The sequence below is a fragment of the Ornithorhynchus anatinus genome, chromosome 4 (assembly GCF_004115215.2).
Source record: "Ornithorhynchus anatinus isolate Pmale09 chromosome 4, mOrnAna1.pri.v4, whole genome shotgun sequence".
Lineage (NCBI taxonomy): Eukaryota > Metazoa > Chordata > Mammalia > Monotremata > Ornithorhynchidae > Ornithorhynchus > Ornithorhynchus anatinus.
This window is the reverse complement of record NC_041731.1, coordinates 886708-904153: the sequence shown is the minus strand read 5'-3', so window position 1 is coordinate 904153 and position 17446 is coordinate 886708. Positions and strand designations below refer to the sequence as shown.

At 55.9% G+C, this 17446-nt stretch overlaps 1 protein-coding gene across 1 annotated transcript in view; it reads right to left on the bottom strand.

The window, feature by feature from the left end:
- COL22A1 (collagen type XXII alpha 1 chain) overlaps window positions 1-17446 on the bottom strand; it is an 81918-nt gene that overhangs the window by 37707 nt on the left and 26765 nt on the right. Inside the window, exons 3-18 of the mRNA XM_029062621.2 lie at window positions 14717-14870; window positions 13179-13745; window positions 10231-10305; window positions 7858-7969; window positions 7111-7234; window positions 6662-6937; window positions 6248-6328; window positions 5628-5744; window positions 5398-5442; window positions 4797-4859; window positions 4463-4504; window positions 2496-2540; window positions 2019-2072; window positions 1573-1626; window positions 1187-1231; window positions 714-758 (exon numbers count right to left, since the gene is read on the bottom strand). Coding sequence (XP_028918454.1) covers window positions 714-758; window positions 1187-1231; window positions 1573-1626; window positions 2019-2072; window positions 2496-2540; window positions 4463-4504; window positions 4797-4859; window positions 5398-5442; window positions 5628-5744; window positions 6248-6328; window positions 6662-6937; window positions 7111-7234; window positions 7858-7969; window positions 10231-10305; window positions 13179-13745; window positions 14717-14870 — 1899 coding nt within the window. The remainder of the gene's footprint in view (window positions 1-713; window positions 759-1186; window positions 1232-1572; window positions 1627-2018; window positions 2073-2495; window positions 2541-4462; window positions 4505-4796; window positions 4860-5397; window positions 5443-5627; window positions 5745-6247; window positions 6329-6661; window positions 6938-7110; window positions 7235-7857; window positions 7970-10230; window positions 10306-13178; window positions 13746-14716; window positions 14871-17446) is intronic.

Sequence of the window (17446 nt, the reverse complement as noted above, 5' to 3'; positions counted from 1 at the left end):
TGGTCGTAGGGGCCAGCGGCCAGTTCCTTGATGGCATTTGGCCCCAGAATGCCACGGCATAGGGCCAGGATGAGGCAGTGTGGGACAGATGGGAGGCAAGGTTTTGGGGGAAGTCTGGGAGCTGGGAGGCTGCGGCGCGGGGTGGGTGGGAGTTGGAGAGGTTGGAGCTGACTGCTCAGAGCCGAGGCTGAAAAAATTCACACTTTCAGGCACTGGTTCCAATCTAACTCTAGCCCTTGCAACCTCAGACCCTACTCTACTAAATCTTCCCCTGCCCATCTCAGCACACAGTGAGCACTCAGTAGATACCACTGATTGATGGATAAAATACACCACTGGTCTATTGCCTGATTGATTCTCTGGAACAAGCTGGGAGTAGGGGTCCATTAACCCTTGCATTCTCAGCCCCTGCTCCTGCAGTCCCACACCATTGCCCGTTTGGGCACTTGGGGGCACCAGAAGCAGGGAGGCAGGTTAGGTCGGAAGCATTCCATGATGTCCTCGGTTCCCAGAAAGGTCGAGGCTGGGACTCTCTGAAGAAGGGTCGGATGTGACCTCGAGGGGTTCGATCCCATCTGTCTTCCAACACACAACAGACTCAGAGGACTGAAAAGAGCCTGAGGACTAAGGCAGTCCCCAGACACACGCCTCCCCCTCCCCAGGCCGGGCTCCCCTTCTGATAGAGAACGTGGTCAGGATGGGCCCACATGTACCTTCTCCCCTGGAGACCCCCGTTCTCCTCGTTGTCCCTGGAGACCCTGAGAACAGAAGGAGAAAGGAGTTGCACATCTCCCCAACTTTGCTCCTCCTGCCACCATTCAAGCAGTGATGGGGGGCGGTGGAAGGGCTGGAGGTGGTCCCCAGGGACACAACCAGCCTAGGCCTGGCACTCACCAAAGAGCAACCCCCCACCCCTCCCTCTTCTGTGAGAAGGGGTTAGAGAAGAGACATCATTTATTTGGTCTCCTGGGCCCTCAGGGCTTGTCCTGTCCATATCACAACTTGGGGGCCCTGGCAATGACCAAGCTGCAGACCTCCCACAGCCCAGCATTCCTCTCTGGTCTCTGGACACTTCCTGAGGAATTTGGGGGCCACTGAAGCTGCAGGGTGCCTCCTCCAGGGTTCCCAAAGCCCGGGTGGACCCACAGAGTGGACCGCCCCCCAAATCAAGCACCCAGTCACTCACCGGAGCCCCAGCATGTCCTGGTGGTCCTGGGTGCCCCACTGTTCCCTATAAGACATTTCCAACCAGAGCACAAACTCTTGCAAAAGTATGAGATGAGCACTGGATCGTCCACCCAGGACTGCCCCAGTGACCACTATGCAGGGCTGACAGGGTTAATGGGCTTCAGGGTATCTCTCCTAGTCAACTAGTGATTAGCCAACAGTGAACTATCCCTTCAGTGGTCGGTCCATACCCATCCCACCACTCAACCCATTGGTCAGCTTCTACCCTCCCTTGACCAGGGGACTCTACCCTGAGGGGATTGTTCACCAGTGGCTGCCCTCTGTTCCAGGTGCCTGGGGAGACACCGCAATCAGCTTAGGAGCCATGAAAAAGGGGTCACTCACCTTCGAGCCCTCAAAGCCAGGCAGTGTCCATCCTCCTGGTGGCCCGGGCTCCCCCTAGGGACAATGCAGCCTTTCAGAGTGGAATTGGGTCACCTTGGCCACTTGGCTCAGCAAAAGCAAAGGCAGGGGACCGATCCCCAAGCTCCTGCCCACCCCTCCCTACCCGCCCTGGCTCAGTACCCAACCCGGAGGACCACTGGACTAGACTAGAACCATTCTGGGTCTTCAATCCAACACTGGGCCTCGCCTAGAAGTGTCGTCTTCACAAGAGCAGGCATTTCCTCACCTTTACTCGATATTCTATCTGTTCACCACTATCTACCTCCCTCCTGCCTGGCTCAGGATGCTCCTGGACAGAGCGTGGGCACAGCATGGACGGGTGGATTGCAGGCAGGCAGAGTGCAGGTGAGTGGACAGAGGGATCACGAGACGAATGCTCTACTTACACGGGCACCTTTGACTCCTTCCCTTCCAGGGGGCCCAGGCCGGCCCAAGGATCCCTGCGAATAGAGTCGTGGGTGGCAGCAGTCAGTCCTTCAGCCTCACCAGAACATGCCCAGGCACTCAGCCCCTCGGCGGATACAGTCTCCCTGGGCCAGGCCTGTCACTCGGGGAACAGCAGGGCAGGCCAGACAGAGCCTGGGTTCTTCCCCTACCCCTGGCCCCTATCCTCCTCGTCCTGCCCTGGACCACACCACCACAAACAGACTGTGGACACTGCAGGGTGGGGTGGTGAGCCGGACTGGCAGAGAGAATGAGGGTTCCAGGGAGCCAGCCTAGTGGGAAGAAAGTGAGGCCCCGGGGACCAGGCCGATGGGGAGAATACTCAGCATGTCCCACGCTCAGCAAGGTGGGTCTGGGCCAGCTGGGAGAGGACACTCGATCAGATCACACAATGGCGGCAGGATTTTCTACACACTTACCTTCTCTCCTTCTGGGCCAGGAGTCCCAGGTCGCCCTTCTGGTCCCTGAAACGGCAGCGGCAGCAGTGAGAAAGGAAGGCCAGGCTGAAAGCAGCTTTGACTCACACATTCCCGGCCTCATGGTCTTTAACAGGGTCAGGTATGGTTTGCAAATAAAAGTACGCGATGCCCCTTAACCCTGCATTCTACACAACAGAGCCACGTCTGGGTCCTCCGAGGATCACCTGGCATCTGTGCCCCTGGTCCTACCACGCAGAGGAATCCTGTCACAGACGAGCCAGGCTCTAGTCCACACAGTGCCCAGCAGCAGCCGGAGGCTCTGGAAGGCAGGGACGCTCTGTCCTGTTCTCAGCCTCACGGGGGAGGTAGTGGGGGTGGACGGACAGATGGACGTTCTGGCTGCTCTTGTCTGAACGGTTCAGGAAAGCAGCCTCTCCACTCAACCCCTGCTTCTCATTCTGACAAGTGCCTCCAAATCAGAGCCTCACCCACTCCAAGTGGCACCCCAGAGTCATGCCAACTCTCCAACCTCCTGCCCCGGCTACGAGCGGGCTCTGGGCGGATTGAGCAAAAGAGGCTGTCTGCGGGAAGGCAGACCTCTTGTGACCCTCCCACAAAAGTAGGGCAAGCAAACAGCCGCAGGAGTTTCACCAAGCAACCAAAGTTCTCGGTAAAAGCGGCCCCCATTCAGAGATGAAGCAGCTGTTGGGGAGAGTAAGAACGGTGGCAGCCACTTGGAACCGTGGCACTAAGCAGCCTCAGCAGCAGACGCTGCTCCCGGGCAGTCAGGCTGCCAGCGGTGGGCACTTGAGGAAAACCTGGGCTTCCGCTCAGAGACGCCCTGCGGTATCAAGAGTGCCGTCGCCCAGCCGCCACCAACAACTCGGACGCACCTCTGCATCTTTGAGGAGGACCTTGCACCTGTGCGGCGGCTTGGGCCACTCCAGCACCACGATGCTGCTTGGTGAGAAGCGGCGAAACTCAATGGAAGGAGCGCAGGCACAGGAGTCAGAGGATGAGAGTTATAATCCTAACTGCCACTGGTCCTCTGGTTACCTCGACTAAGTCATAACTTCTCTGTGCCTGTTTCCTCATCTGGAAAATAGGGGTTCGATGCCTGTTCTCCCTCCCTCTTAGACTGTGAGCCCCACATGGGACAGGGACTAGGTCCAATCTGCTAATCAATCAGTCATGTTTATTGAGCTGTTACTGTGTGCAGAGCACTCTGTTAAGCACGAATCTTGTATCTACCCCATTGTTTAGTACACTGCTTGGCACATAGTTAAGTGCCTAATGAATACCACCATTAGTTATTGTCCTGAGCCCTGAGAAACCCTGCAGGATGGCCAGAGAGCAGCAGGGGTTCCACTGTCCAGTCATCAAGGGAGGAGGGGGCAAAGCTAGTCACCAGCAGCTCCTCCAATTGGCCACACCATCTCCTGACTAGACCTTAATGGTTCATTAGGGACATCACCAATGGGAAAGAACGTCCATGGCACAGGACACCCAGAGCCCAAACCCAGGGGCACTAGTCGGCTGCCGTGCTTACTGGGAAAATGTGCCAGAGGGGTTTTCACCAGCCAAGGCCAAAGAAGCTTCTTGTAACAGTGGCTTTCATGAGGTTGGGGGCACAGTCACTTCTGCTTCCCCACTCCCAGACCACCCAGATCCACTAGGATGCGCCTGTCCCCAACCCCAAAGTCCTAGGAAATTCAGGCTAACCTCTAGCAGCATGTCCCTGTGTCCCGCCCCCCACAAACAGCCAGAAAGGGGTGCTCTATTTTGGGGGGCAGGGGCTGTGGGGGTGATCACATGCTACCATTGGAGAGGTCCTACCCCTCAGCATGTGGTGGTCCTGAGACCCAACACCACAAGTCACGTGTCCACAGAAGTCAAAAGCCCCTGAGCCAAATACCAGAACCCACCCCCAGTCCCCTCAGTGGAGTGTGAGAGGCAGAGGGCCCTACCTGTTCACCTTTCTCTCCTTTGGCCAACGCTGCTGCTCCACCCTGGAAGAGACAGCACAGTCACACACTTAGCTTCCCTGCTGCCTCTTCTGGCAGTGGCAGGCCTCTCTTGATCAACTAATGGAAGGGGATAGTCCAGCGAGCTGAAGAGACTATCACCACCCCTCTCCCACAGGTCACAGATACAGGGACACACAGACAGTCCAGCAAGCAGAAGAAACTATCACCACCCCTCTCACAACAAATAAATAGACATCCGGCCAACCAGACAGTCCAGTTGCACACACACACACACAAACTTGAGGACTAAGTACTGTCACTCTGCCGCACCTACCGAGGCTCCTTTCTCTCCCTTGGGGCCAACAGCCCCTCCTAAGCCGGGTGGCCCAACCTCTCCCTGTGGCCGAAAAAAGAGAGTGCAGCTTTAGAGGCAGAGTCTCAGGACCCCCCAGAGTCCTTCCCTTGGAAGGAAACCACGCATCACCTCCTCCCCTCACTCCAACACAAACACACACCTGCCCCTCGGTCCTGTGTTGGGAAGTCAGGCCTCTGGGCAGAAACTGAATCAAAGTTTGACTCATCCCCGGCCCCAGCCTCAGGCCCCAGGTCCTGCCCCAGCCCCAGCCCAGCCCAAACCTGCTGGTGATTGATGAAGAGTTCGCTACAGCCTGGGTGGAAGCAGCCACAGGGAGCTGGTGGGGAGGGGGATGGTAGAAAGCAGGGACAGCCCTCAGGATAGGGTCTTGAGGGGAGACTGCCACTGCCCTGCTTGCCACCTGGTAGTTCCCCCATGGGGCTCGGTAGCTGAGGAGCTGAAGTTGCCCTTCCAGGAATTCTCAGGTGAGGCTGTGGGGGCCTTGAGGAGGCTGTGGTGTGGGCGAGCTGCAGCACAGATCTGACCTCTCAACCAGAAACACAAAGGGCCCCAGACTGACCTTCTGTCCTCGGGGTCCCCCGGGACCAGCTTCACCCCTGTCACCCTAAAGAAGCCACAGAAAAGGAATATGAACTTGTCTTCCATTGATGTGTGGGTCCTCACAAGAGGATGTGCAAGAGGGCCTGTGGGGTGGTATGTGTGCCCATGGGAGGGGACATGTGCCCCTGAGAGATGGTATGTGTGTGGCGGCAGGAAGATGGGTGCCCTACAGCAAAGTGGTGATGGCACCTTTTCCCCAGCAGGACAGGAGCAGTTGACTTCAGTCTTCAGAAAGCCGACCTGCTCACCGCTGACCACGGGAGGCTTCTCTGTCCCAGTACGCTCCGTCACGACCGTCACCTGGCACTGAGGGAAGCCAGGTGAGCGCAGACCAGGTAAATTCTCCGGGGTCCTCGTTCCCAGCTCTCCCCCCCGCCACAGGTTTCCATGGAAATGCCAGGTCTCCTCCTCGCCTCACATCCCCTCAGTGCATTCCGCCAGCCTGAGCTGGGAATGGAGGGAATCTACCAACATCCAGAGACAGAGGTGCTGGGAAGGCCATTGAACTACAGCCGCTCCACCCCTCCCAGCCCAGCTGAGGGGACAGCTAGGTCAGACAGGCCTCAGATGAGCCATTAGGCAGGTTCCAGGCCCAAGAGAATTTCTGGGAACGGACAATCTCCGGGGACCGGAGGGTGGGGGTCTAGTCTAGGCACAGATGATCTGGAGGCTGTGCTGCCGTCTTCTCAGATCACCTGCCCGGGGCCTTCTGTCCACAGGTTGGAGGCCAGGGCAGGGGATCCCCAGGGCTTGCTGCTGCCCCATCTTGGGGCACCCCTGGCCCCAGGCACTCCCTCCAGGGCACTCACCGGCCCCGAGGGGAGGTCGCAGCAAGTCTCCAACGCAGAATGTCGCGCGTCACAGTAAACGACGATGCGCTGAAGATCGAACTGCAGGGAAGAAGGGTGGACAGAAGGCGCGTTGCAGGACTGAGGATCCGCCAATCCCATGGAGCTGCACCACCGGGATACAAGGCACACCAGGGCACAGGACACACCAGGGCATGGAGCATACTGGGCTGCCAGAACCTGGGGATCGGATCACTTGGAGAGCTTGACAGGGTGTTCCTGGGGGCTAGGGGCTTGGGCGGAGGCAGGGGGGGAGAAGGAGTTGAATAGAGTCAGGCTAGGGCCACGGGGACGCAGGCAAGTGCAGGACTGGCTGCTTCAGAAGGCTCCCCTCAAATCCCGACCCAGCCAATCCCCACGCCCAGAAGCACTTACGTCCACAGGCACGCTATCATAGAGCCGCTTGCCGATGACGGTCCGCCCTCTGATCCCGATGTTCTCTCTGTCCGCGAGGGGCAGAGTCCGCACAGGTCGGCAGTCCACATACAGGGAGGCATTCCCTGCCTGGATGCTCAGGGCCAGCTTGTGCCAATTCCGGTCAAACAGGTGGCTCACCGGGGTGCCACGGAACACCGCCCTCACAGCATCTTGCGTAGCCCCCACGGCGCTGAATTCCACGGCCTTGTTCTCGCCGTCCAGCCGGACGGACACCTTGGGGCAGACAGAAATGGAAGTGGGTTGCCACAAGTGCTGCCTGATTGACTGATCGCTGGGATTCTACATTGGCACCAAACCACTTCAATGAGGTGGGGTGAGGGGAGGAGTGGGGCAATGTGGGGAGAAGCAGCGGGCGAACCAGGGCGAGGAGATAGGAGGCACGGTACCTGCGGAATGCCGTACTTGTCGATCACTTGCCAGATGTACCAGTCCTCGTGGCGTGAAGCTTTGCGGAAGCGGAAGGTGGCCACAAATGCATACTCGTCGGGGAGGCCTTGGGGGAACACTGCCCTGTGGGTGTGAGGATGGACGGTTGAGAGCAGCCACAGTCACAAACTGGCTAGAGTCCAGCATGCCCAGACAAACCTCTCCCTCAAAGGAAAGAGGAGACTTCCACCCCTGCCCCTCCAGCGTCAGGAGTCCAGACCAGCATCTGCAAGCCTCACCCAAATGGGTGCCCCAACCCCAGCTTGCTCCATTTCAGGGTCAGGAAGTCATTTGTCTTTGGCCCTCACATTGGTATCCAGTTCCTAGCATCCTCCTGCCACCCGTCCCACTCTGGTCTGTTGGGGGCACATCCTGGCCCACATCAGCTTCCCAGAAATGCCCTAGGCCTGGGACAGGCCCAAAACATATTGCCCGATGAAGGGCCACCAGCGTGACCGGGTTTGCTGGGACCCCAGGCCACGAGCTGGGCAGCTTCTTTGCAAGATGCCCGTCAGCTGTGGACTGAGGTACCTGACTCTCCTGTATCAGATGGCATCCCTACTCCCTCAGTGACGACCCGGTCAGGAAGGGCCAGCAGGACCACTCTCCACCCAAGTCCCCACTTCCACCTTCTGGCCAGCCTCCAACCTGCACCCCTGCCTGCCCGCCTGCCTGGGGCAGCAGCCATAGGACAAATGCAAACTCACTCTGTTCTCTGCACGACGGGGAAGCTGCCCATGCGGACGTAGGCGCTCTGAGCTCCAGACTCCTTCTTTCCCAACACATCCTTCACGCTCAACAGCTCCATCAGGTCAAAACCTGCCCAGACAGGCAGGGCTGGACTCAGAACCGGTCCGGGGCCACACCAGGGCCCTAGGCACCAGAAATCGGCCTGACTGAGGAATATCCCATACACTAAGCTGTGTCCTTACCCAGCCTCCACACCAAGAAAAATCCCCCAAAACTCATCTAGACCCTCCAACGCAGTAGAGCCATTCCACAGGTGTCAGAGTCCTGGGATTCTGTGACTCCCAGCGCCTTTGACTCTGGGATTTTGACTTCCAGCGGTGGCTCCCTGAAGCCTCCGTGGTGCTGTCCCTGGCTTGTGGAAGAACAAGACGGAGACCGTGTTAACTCTCCGTTCTCTCCCAAGCAAGCACCTAGTACAGCGACCTGCACACAACAGGTGTTCAGAACCAGAGCAGGCTGAATGACCCATCGATTGATGAGAAGGCAAGGAACAGGAGAGGCTCATCGTAATGCCTCTGGTCATCCTTAAACGCTTCAAACCCGCTACGGTCCAAACGGTCCAGATTCGCTCAAGCTTCCTCCCCACCCTCCTTCTCCTCATCAACGCCAGTGGCTGCCACTGCCTAGCTCTGAAGCCGAAGAGGGGCAGTGCCCACTCCAGGAGTGAGCAAGCACCGGGAGAAGAAACACTCCAACATTGCAGTCGACACCGGTTCTAAAAATAGGCAGCCCCATTGGCTGGCAACAGGCTCTGAATACTAAAAGGGATGGAATATGCATTTGGAATACAAAATCTGCTCATTATGCAGATTCCTGTACATTGGCAAAGTAATGTTCGATGTCTTCTACTCCCTCCATCCCACCCTCACTTCTCTGTCCCACCACCCGTTGGTTTCTGCCAGGACTGGGCAGTGGGGAAGCAGGTAGAGCAGGAGTTTTGTGACTGCATTTGCTGGGCTCCTGGGATGCCTGTTTGGAAATCATCTGTAAACCACTGACTGATTTGTGTCTGCCAGTCTCTTCTATTGGGCTGGAAGCCCTTTGAGGGTAGGGACAGCTTCACTCTCTCGAGGGCTTCAGTATCAAACCTTGTACAGGGTCCTGTACTAAGTGCTTAGGAGGGTACAATACAACAGAGTTGGTAGATGTGGTTCCCAACCATAAGAAGTGTCCAGTCTATAGGAGGAGGGCTTGGCATGACCAGCGGGTGCTTGGTAAACACCAGTGATCGATGGATCACCTGGCCAACTTCAGGAAACAGGGAAATGTGGGGGCATCAGAAAGTCGGCAACTCAACCAGGACTGTTAGATTGTAAACTCAATAAAGTACAAGACCGCCTCCTCTTCCTTCCCTTTTACAGCCTCTGAACGTTAGGGTCAGTCCCAGCCCACTGGCCACAAAAGCCAGGAGTAAAGGGACCGGGGGGCCGGGAGCCAAAGCAGAGGGGGATGCTTGAGCAACTTCTCCACCATAGCACATGCAGGGCATGAAGGGAGGCTGTGTCCCTGCTGGCCCTTCTGAAAGAGCGGGAAAGCTCCCGGGAAACAGACAAGCATGGAGAACCCCAGTGACCCCTAACTACATTCCGCCAATCATGCACTGGGAAGCAAACAAGGAAGTGGTCCCCGGAAGTGCTGGGCAGGAAACTGCTGCCACGGGTTGGAGATTCTGGGCAATTGGACCAACAAGAACTCTTCCCAGGAGAGGAAGCGGGCAGAGCCTGCTCTTGTAGGTGCCAGTGGAGAGAGGCAAGGCAGGAAGAGAAGAAAGAGAAGGAAGCAAGAAACGGTGGAGGACAGAAAGACAAGAAAGACTGCAGGAAAGTTGAGCAGAGAGAGTTTGGGAACACCAGTCAGGAGACAGGGGTTCAAGTCCTAGCTCAGGCTTTCAGGGTGACCTTGGACAAATCACTTCATCTGCCTGGGCCTCCATCTCCTCCTCTCTAAAAGTGGGGTGTGTGTGGTGGTGGGAGGGCAGAGAATCCTTAATCTTACTCCCTCTTGGACTGTGAGCCCTGGGTGGAACAGGGAATGAGTCCAATCTGATTATCCTGCATCCCTGTGGTTAGCAAGTGCTTGATGCCTTGTAAGCATTTGAAATAGAGAGAAAGGAGGGAGGAAAGAAAGAACAGAGGGAAGAAAGAGAGAGAGATGGAGGGAGGTTTTCTTTTTCCACAACGCGATGGATGTCAGAACACTGGACCTTCCAAGTTGGGTACTGGGACAGGGAATAGGAACGCTCAGCCCCCAACCACAATCCCACAGGAGCTGGCTTAGGAAAGCTCAGTTCGTCCCCTCAGCTTCCCCCCGAGTGACCACCTCCCTCATACCTGTGATCCCATCCGTCTCCCCGCTGGTGTGCTTGAATCGGTCACCTTCCAGCCGGACACTGGGGCACAGCACATCTGACAGAGGTGGAGAGCAGAGAGAGGATTCCAGGAAGAGTCCCACCTACCCAACCAATCTGCTCTAACAATGACTCCCCTCCCCACCCCGCCTTGGGTGTCAGCAACAGCTGGGTCAGCAGAGGCTGGCCCTGGGGTTAGTGTGGGAGGACTCCTGTCTCTGGTGACCTTTGATTTTTACCATTTAGGAGCCTGAACTGAGCACAAAGGGGCAAAAGTTACAGATCAACAGGGTCAGCATCAAATACATCCCAAACCTGATGATGGTCTCCCCCAAAATTTGAACCAATTTTTGTTTAGGGAGAGAGATTAGTCAAACCTGTTAGGAAGAAAATGGGGAGGGGTCTACCTAGGAAGGAGAACAGAACAGTAATTGTGTCACCCTCGTCAGAGACAGAACATTACACTGGTTGAACATAACCTCCCTGGGCCTCAGTTTTCTCAACTGCACAATGGGGATGAGATGGAACAACACCATCTCCTGCCCTCTTAGTCTGTGAGCCTCATAGAGGGCAGAGATGGCATCCACTCTGATTCTCTTACATCTGCTCCGGCCCACAGCACAGTGCAAAACAATGCAGTTATGATGATGATGATGAAGATGTTAAAAATAATAATAACAATAATAATAATTAGTGGCTGCCTTGCTCCTCCTCCTCGATTGTTCTGATGCAGCCTTAACCGATGGGGTGGAGTTGGGAGGCGGGGAAAGACCAGACTTCTAGCCACATTTGCAAACTGTGCTCCCGCTATCTTGGGCTTAGATTGGTAATAGAGGCGAGGTCAGCAAATCCATCCCCCTGAAGCACACTCCCACCCCTACCATCCACAGGTGTTCAGATATTGCCTGGTCTGCCAGGGAGAAAGTCTATCCTGCAGCTAATTATTCTGGGGGAGCAGGGGAGGGAGGAGGCCTTACGAGACAACGGCTATTTAAACTGCCCCCTCGCCCAGCCCCCAGCCTGCCCTGGCCTCGGCAGCTGCAGGACCGACCCAGACGGGGCAGCCTTTCCGGGGACTGCCAAGGAGGGCGGCGGGTTACATTTGGGTCTCTGACTCATCTAAAATTAGTTTACTCAGAAACGTTGATCCTCGCGACTCAACGAAGCCAACTGGAGACATCCGCAAGCCCCGGGCACGGGCTTTGGTGGCAGCCGGTTAAGAATGCTAAGAGGTCACTGAGACAGTCAAGGCTGACTCTGAAATAGCCCCCAACCCGTTCCGCCCCACGGCCTCGACCAGGACAATACTGCTCAGAGAAACCGCCCACTGTCTCTGCTCCCCACTTAACTACTTGTGGGGGCCGGTGGGGATCTTGGCCCTCGGACCCTCCAGACCCAGGGGCAGCCAGGCCCCGCGGAGCTCGCCAGGGACTGGGACCGGGACCAGGGTCGGGAACCAGGGATATGGATGGAAAACATGCTCCAAGTCCCTGAACTGGTACCTGCCAGCCCCATGGATGGAACCTGAATGTGGGCACTGCACCGCCTTGATGCCCAGAACCCTGTAGACCCAGTGACCTGGTGACCTCCATCTTAGGCTAGAGCACGTGTCCATTCACTTCTCCACCAGCAGAACACCATCTTTATGTGGAAGGGTCTCTCCCCCTCCCTAGCCCCCAACTGTTTGTGTGTGTGTGTTGTGCGTGCACACACCTAGACACACACATTTACACACATTCACACACACGCACATGAATCCTCAAGATAACGACAGTGTTCATTTCCATCCTGACCCCTGTGTTTCCGGTCAGCCCGCGGCTGCCCCGGAACTCGGGCCAACACATCCTAACTGTTCCCATTGAGCCAGCTTCTGGAAGCGTGTCAGTCTACTTTCTGGTTTCTTCCAGAGACACCCCTTTCTTGGCTCCACCCCTAGGGAGGTCCCCCTCCCCGAAACTCCAAGGCTCTGCAAGCATAATGAGGTGACCTCAGGCAACCAAGGCTCAGACATCCTGGGTTCAAGGTTTACCATGATTTCAGGTGGATCTGAGGGACCCCCTTCCCCACACGTGGAAAGGGAATTCGACTTCATAAAGTGTTTTCACAATCTGGCCATGACTCTATCTCAGCTGGGAAACCTCAAATCCTGCAGCCAGCCCCAGCCCAACCCAGCCCCAGAAGCCGACCTTATTGTCCTGGCTGTACCCCGGCACTGGCACGGTACAAATCGATGCACTCCCTAAAGGCTGGTTTCTCTCCAGGCCGGCAACCAGGCAAGCGGGAGACTAAATTCCAGGTCTCAGTTCCTTCCATCCTGTCTCGTGGTCGGGCCCGACAGAAGCTATATGCAACTTCTGTTGAGAAAGTCCTGTCACAAACCACTGGCTTATTTTTGGGTCCCCGCCTTCCCCAAGTGCAGACCACAAACATCTGCAAGACCCCTCCCACCCTGAGCTTCTGGAAACAGGGTCACACAGCCACTGACCTGGGGCCGGACCACAGAGACCCCTAAAGCAGTAGCTCTGGGATCCAAGCTCTGTCCCACACAGGGTTCCCGGTCCCTCTCTCACCAAAGGAGAACAGGCATTTCGTCCCCATTTTACAGATGAGAAAGCTTAGGGAGGTTAAGTGACGGGCCCAAGGTCACACCACAGGCCAGTGGCAGAGACAGGACTAGAACCCAGGGTTCCATGCTCCCAGACTCACACTCCATATTCTAAGTCCCTCTGCCTCACCAAGCTTCTTTTCTTAGAATGGATTTGGGGTAACTGAAAGGAATGGGAGCTGCCAGACCTGGATGGGATCCCCAGGTCCAGCATGGACCACCCCCCACACTCTTAAAGGTGGCTCTCAATGAGGTCGGCGGGTGGCGGAAGCTTCCCGTGCCAGGGTCTGCCAACCCAGGGGCCCCCGCCGGGCCGCATCACCTACTCTGGCAGATCCGGCGGCGCAGCTCCCCACGGATCCTGTCGATGGCATCGAAGTCAGACACGTGGAACACGTGGGCCGACTTGGGCTCGGACGCGATCTCGTCCAGCTCCTCCCTCAGGGCCGCCCCAACCCCCACGGCGAAGATGCGGATCCCGGCCCCCCGCGCCGCCGCCGCCACTCCCGCCACCTCGTCCTGGCTCCGGCCATCCGTCAGGAGGATGGCCACCTGCTGGACGGCGCGGTGGCCGGGTCGCCCTCCGGCCGCGGGGGAGAAGGCGGTGCCGGCGGCATAGCGCAGGGCGTCCCCGGTGTTGGTGTTGCCGCCGTGGTAGGCGATGGCCCCGGCGGCCGCCTGGACCGCCTCCCGGGTGCCGAACGTGCCCAGCTGGAACTCGCCGGCCGGCCGGTCGCTGTAGCGCACCACGCCCACACGCGTCCGGTCAGGCCCGATCTCGAAGGTCTCCACCAGGTTGGAGACCCACCGGCGGACCTTCTCAAAATCGCCCCGGCCGACGCTGGAGGATGTGTCCAAGATGAACACCAGGTCATAGTCGACGCTCTTGCACCCTGCCGGACCGTGGACGCCCAGGTGAGAACGCGACTGAAAGGGCAGCGGGGCCTGAGCCTCCTCCCCCTCCCGCTCCTCCGGCCACCCGAGCCGACCACCCCCATTGCCAGGCTCCCGCGGCCCCCCTCCCCAGGGCAGGTCCCACCCTCAGTCAGCACTGCCGCCCGACTCATCCGGGCCCTCCACTGGTCCACTGCCTTTTCCATGTTCCCTCACTCACTAGCCATGCGCCGTGTCTCTCCTCTTTCTGCAACTCCTGCTATTTGTAAATCATTTGTGTCTGCCTGTATTGAGTTCTTGTGCTTCCAGAAGCCCAGGACAGTGCTCCACAAAGAGATGGTGCCAAGCAAAATGTTCCACATACTGACTGTATCTAAATCTCACTGTGTATTCTTTCCCAGCACTTGGTACATTGCTCTGCAGACAGTAAGCATTTAATAAATACTATTACTACTAGTACACAGTAGGTGCCCCACACAGCACTCCATACACAGTAAGTATAGCAGAGTAGATAGAGCACGGGCCTGGGAATCAGAAGGTCATGGGTTCTAATCGCAGCTCCATCACTTGCCTGCCATGTGACCTTGAGCAAGTCACTTCACTTCGAGTTACCTCATTTGTAAAATGGAGATAAATACTGAGAGCCCTGTGGGACCTGAACTGTGTCTGACATGATTAGCTTGTATCTACCCCAGGACTTAGTACAGTGTCTGGCACACAATAAGCACTTAAAAAATACCACTTTTAAAAGAAACAAAAAACCAGCCCCAAGAGCTGTGCTGAGTGTCTGGGGTTCAAGAAGCCCATCGGGAAATACATCCGGAGGGGGTGCTGGCACAATGCCATCTGCCATGTGGGGCAGGGACTGTGTCTGCCCTAACTATCCTGTCCCTGTGCCAACATCCAGCCTACTGTCAGGCATATGGCAAGCACTTAACCAAGACCAAGTATTATCATTGTCGCCTCTCACCTGCCCGCTGGGCCCACGCAGTGCCGCCACTGATCAGGGCTAGGAGAAGCAGGAACGCAGAGCTGGAAGCGCCTCCCATGGCCATGCTGCACGGTGCTCCGCAAGCACCATTCCGGCGAGGGTGGTGTTGTGGTTGGGGGCAGCCGTTGTGCCTCTAGGAGAGGAGGGGGGATTAGTGAGGTTCCTCACACACACAAAGAGTCTCCCACCCCAAGCAAGGTCAGAACTCCCACAGCACTTATTTCTACCTTCTATATTATCTTACTTTCCCTACTTGTCATTTATTTTGGTGTCTGTCTCCTCTGCTAGACTGTGAGCCCCTTGATGGATGGAATTGGGTCTACCAACTCTATCGTAGTCTCTAGTCCTGGGACAGTGCTTGGTGCACAGTAGCTGCTCAATAAATACCACTGATTGAGGGCAGGGATCACGGCACCTTATGCTCTTGCACTCTCTCAAGTTCTTAGTAGAGTGCTGTGCAAGCCCTCCAAAAATACCACTGGTTGACTGACTGATAGAATCAAGAACTGGGACTAGAGCCCAAAACTAGCCTTAATGAAGGCTAGACCTTCTCCAAAAAGTCTTCCCTGACTAAGCCATCATTTCCTCTTGGAATTGTTCCCTTTATTCACCCCTCCCTCAGTCCCCTAGCACTTAAGTACATACTGGTAATTTACTTATTTATATTAATATTTGCCTCCCCAACTAGATCATAAGCTCACTGTGGGCCAGGAATAGGTCTACCAATTCTGTTATATTGTATTCTCCCAAGCACTTAGTACAGTTCTCGGCACACAGTAAGCACTCAGTAAATACGACCAATTGATAGGTTTCCTGACTCCCAGACCTGAACAGAGATAGAGACAGTGACTGAGAATGTGGGGGAGGAGGAACAGGAGAATGAGACAGAGGAGGAGCAGGAGAAAGATGGGGAGGAGCAGAAGGAAGGGGTAAGAAGATGGTGTTCCAGGGATCTGGGTCTCTTCCTCTCCCACATATCTGACTAATTCCAGCTTCAAGCATAGGCACTACCCCACTTAGAAAAGAGGGATTCCCCCTGCCCCTAAGTAGAAAGAAGCAATCCGCTGGTGGTCATCCTGTAGGGCACAAATTTCAGCCCTGTCCTCCTCTGGGGGGGGGGCCACAGGCCGGTCTGGGGCATCTCCTCTACCAGGCAAGGGAAGGGTAAAAGGGTCTGTCCCACATTCCCTTCCTTGAACTGATCCTTATAGTATAGGAGCTCCAGCACTCAGCTGGAATCAGGCCTACTGCCAGTGGGGCCTCTGGGATCGGCTTCTCTGGCCAGCCTCTCCCCATGTGACCCCAGGCCCACTGGCACGCGGCCACTGGGCTCCCACTGGCCTGGAGGCCTCTCCCGGCAGCAGGGGCTGCCACACCGGGGGATCTGGCCTGTTCCCTACAGCCACACCAAGTGAGTCAAGGGGTCAACCTTGGGGTGGGGAGGCTCGGGGGAGGGATGGAGAAGGGTGGGCAAGAAGAGGGCCCTGCAGGGGTAGTCAGGGAGAGCCCTGTCACCCCCAAGGGCTCAGTCCACACTTTTACCCCATACTGCTCTGCCCCAGTCCCAGATAAACACAGATGGAGTTGACATCTCTGAATAAAGTCACTGGTTTGACAAACTGGGTGTCATTAGTGGTAGTGATGGGGTTTATGGAGCGCAAGGCACTATACTGAGCACTGGAGTAGTGAGGATGGGCCCAGAGAACTTGGAATGGAGTTGTAGGAAAAAGGCAGACATGAAAATGATCATGAAACCAGCCCTAGGGGCTGAATGCCATCTAAAGACAAATCAAATATTTCCTCCAAGTAGGCACTGGGATAAAACACTCAGGGGGAGAGAAAATGTGCTTTAACCAGAACGTGACTTCAGAGAAAGGGAGAACAGTAGTTTTGAAATATCCTAATCTCTCCCAATGCAGCTAGCTCCAGTCTGTCTGTCAGCCTCCAAATCACATGCACAGTTTCTCACCCGGCGGCAGGAGGACCACCAACATGGGTTATTCTTAACTCCAGCTTCCTCCCCTCTGGGCCGCTCCCATGGTTCAGATGCCACTCCATGACCGTGGTTAGGTCTTCAGGCCCAAATTATCCAGACCACCAGGGCCCCCAACCCTTCATCATGGCTCAGTTCTACTGCTATTTCTGGGCAAAGCTTCCCTTTTACAGCATAGATTATCTGGATAATTTCCCCTATCACTAAAATATTTTAATATCTGTCTTCCCTTCTCACCTGTAAACACACTGTGGGCACAGGGCATGTCTACCAACTCTATTCTCTGTAGAGAAGCAGTGTTACTTAGTGGATAGAGCACAGACCTAGTGGTCAGAAGGACCTGGGTTCTAATCCTACCTCCACCACATGTCCACTCTGTGATCTTGGACAAGTGACTTAATTTCTCTGGGCCTCAATTACTGCACTTGTAAAAATGAGGATTTAGACTGTGAGCCCCATTGCAGGCCAGGGACTGTATCCAACCTGATTAGCTTGTATCTACCCCAGTGCTTAGTACAGTGCTTGACACATAGTAAGTACTTAACAAGCACCATTACAACTATTATTATTATTGCACTGCATCCTCCCAAGCACCTATTTCAGTGCTCGGCACCTAAGTGCTCAAAAAATACCCCTGATAAGTTGTTTCGAGAACACATAGCCCCTGGATCTTGAGCATTTTAAAGGGTAAAATTTTCCATTCATCTTCCCTACTC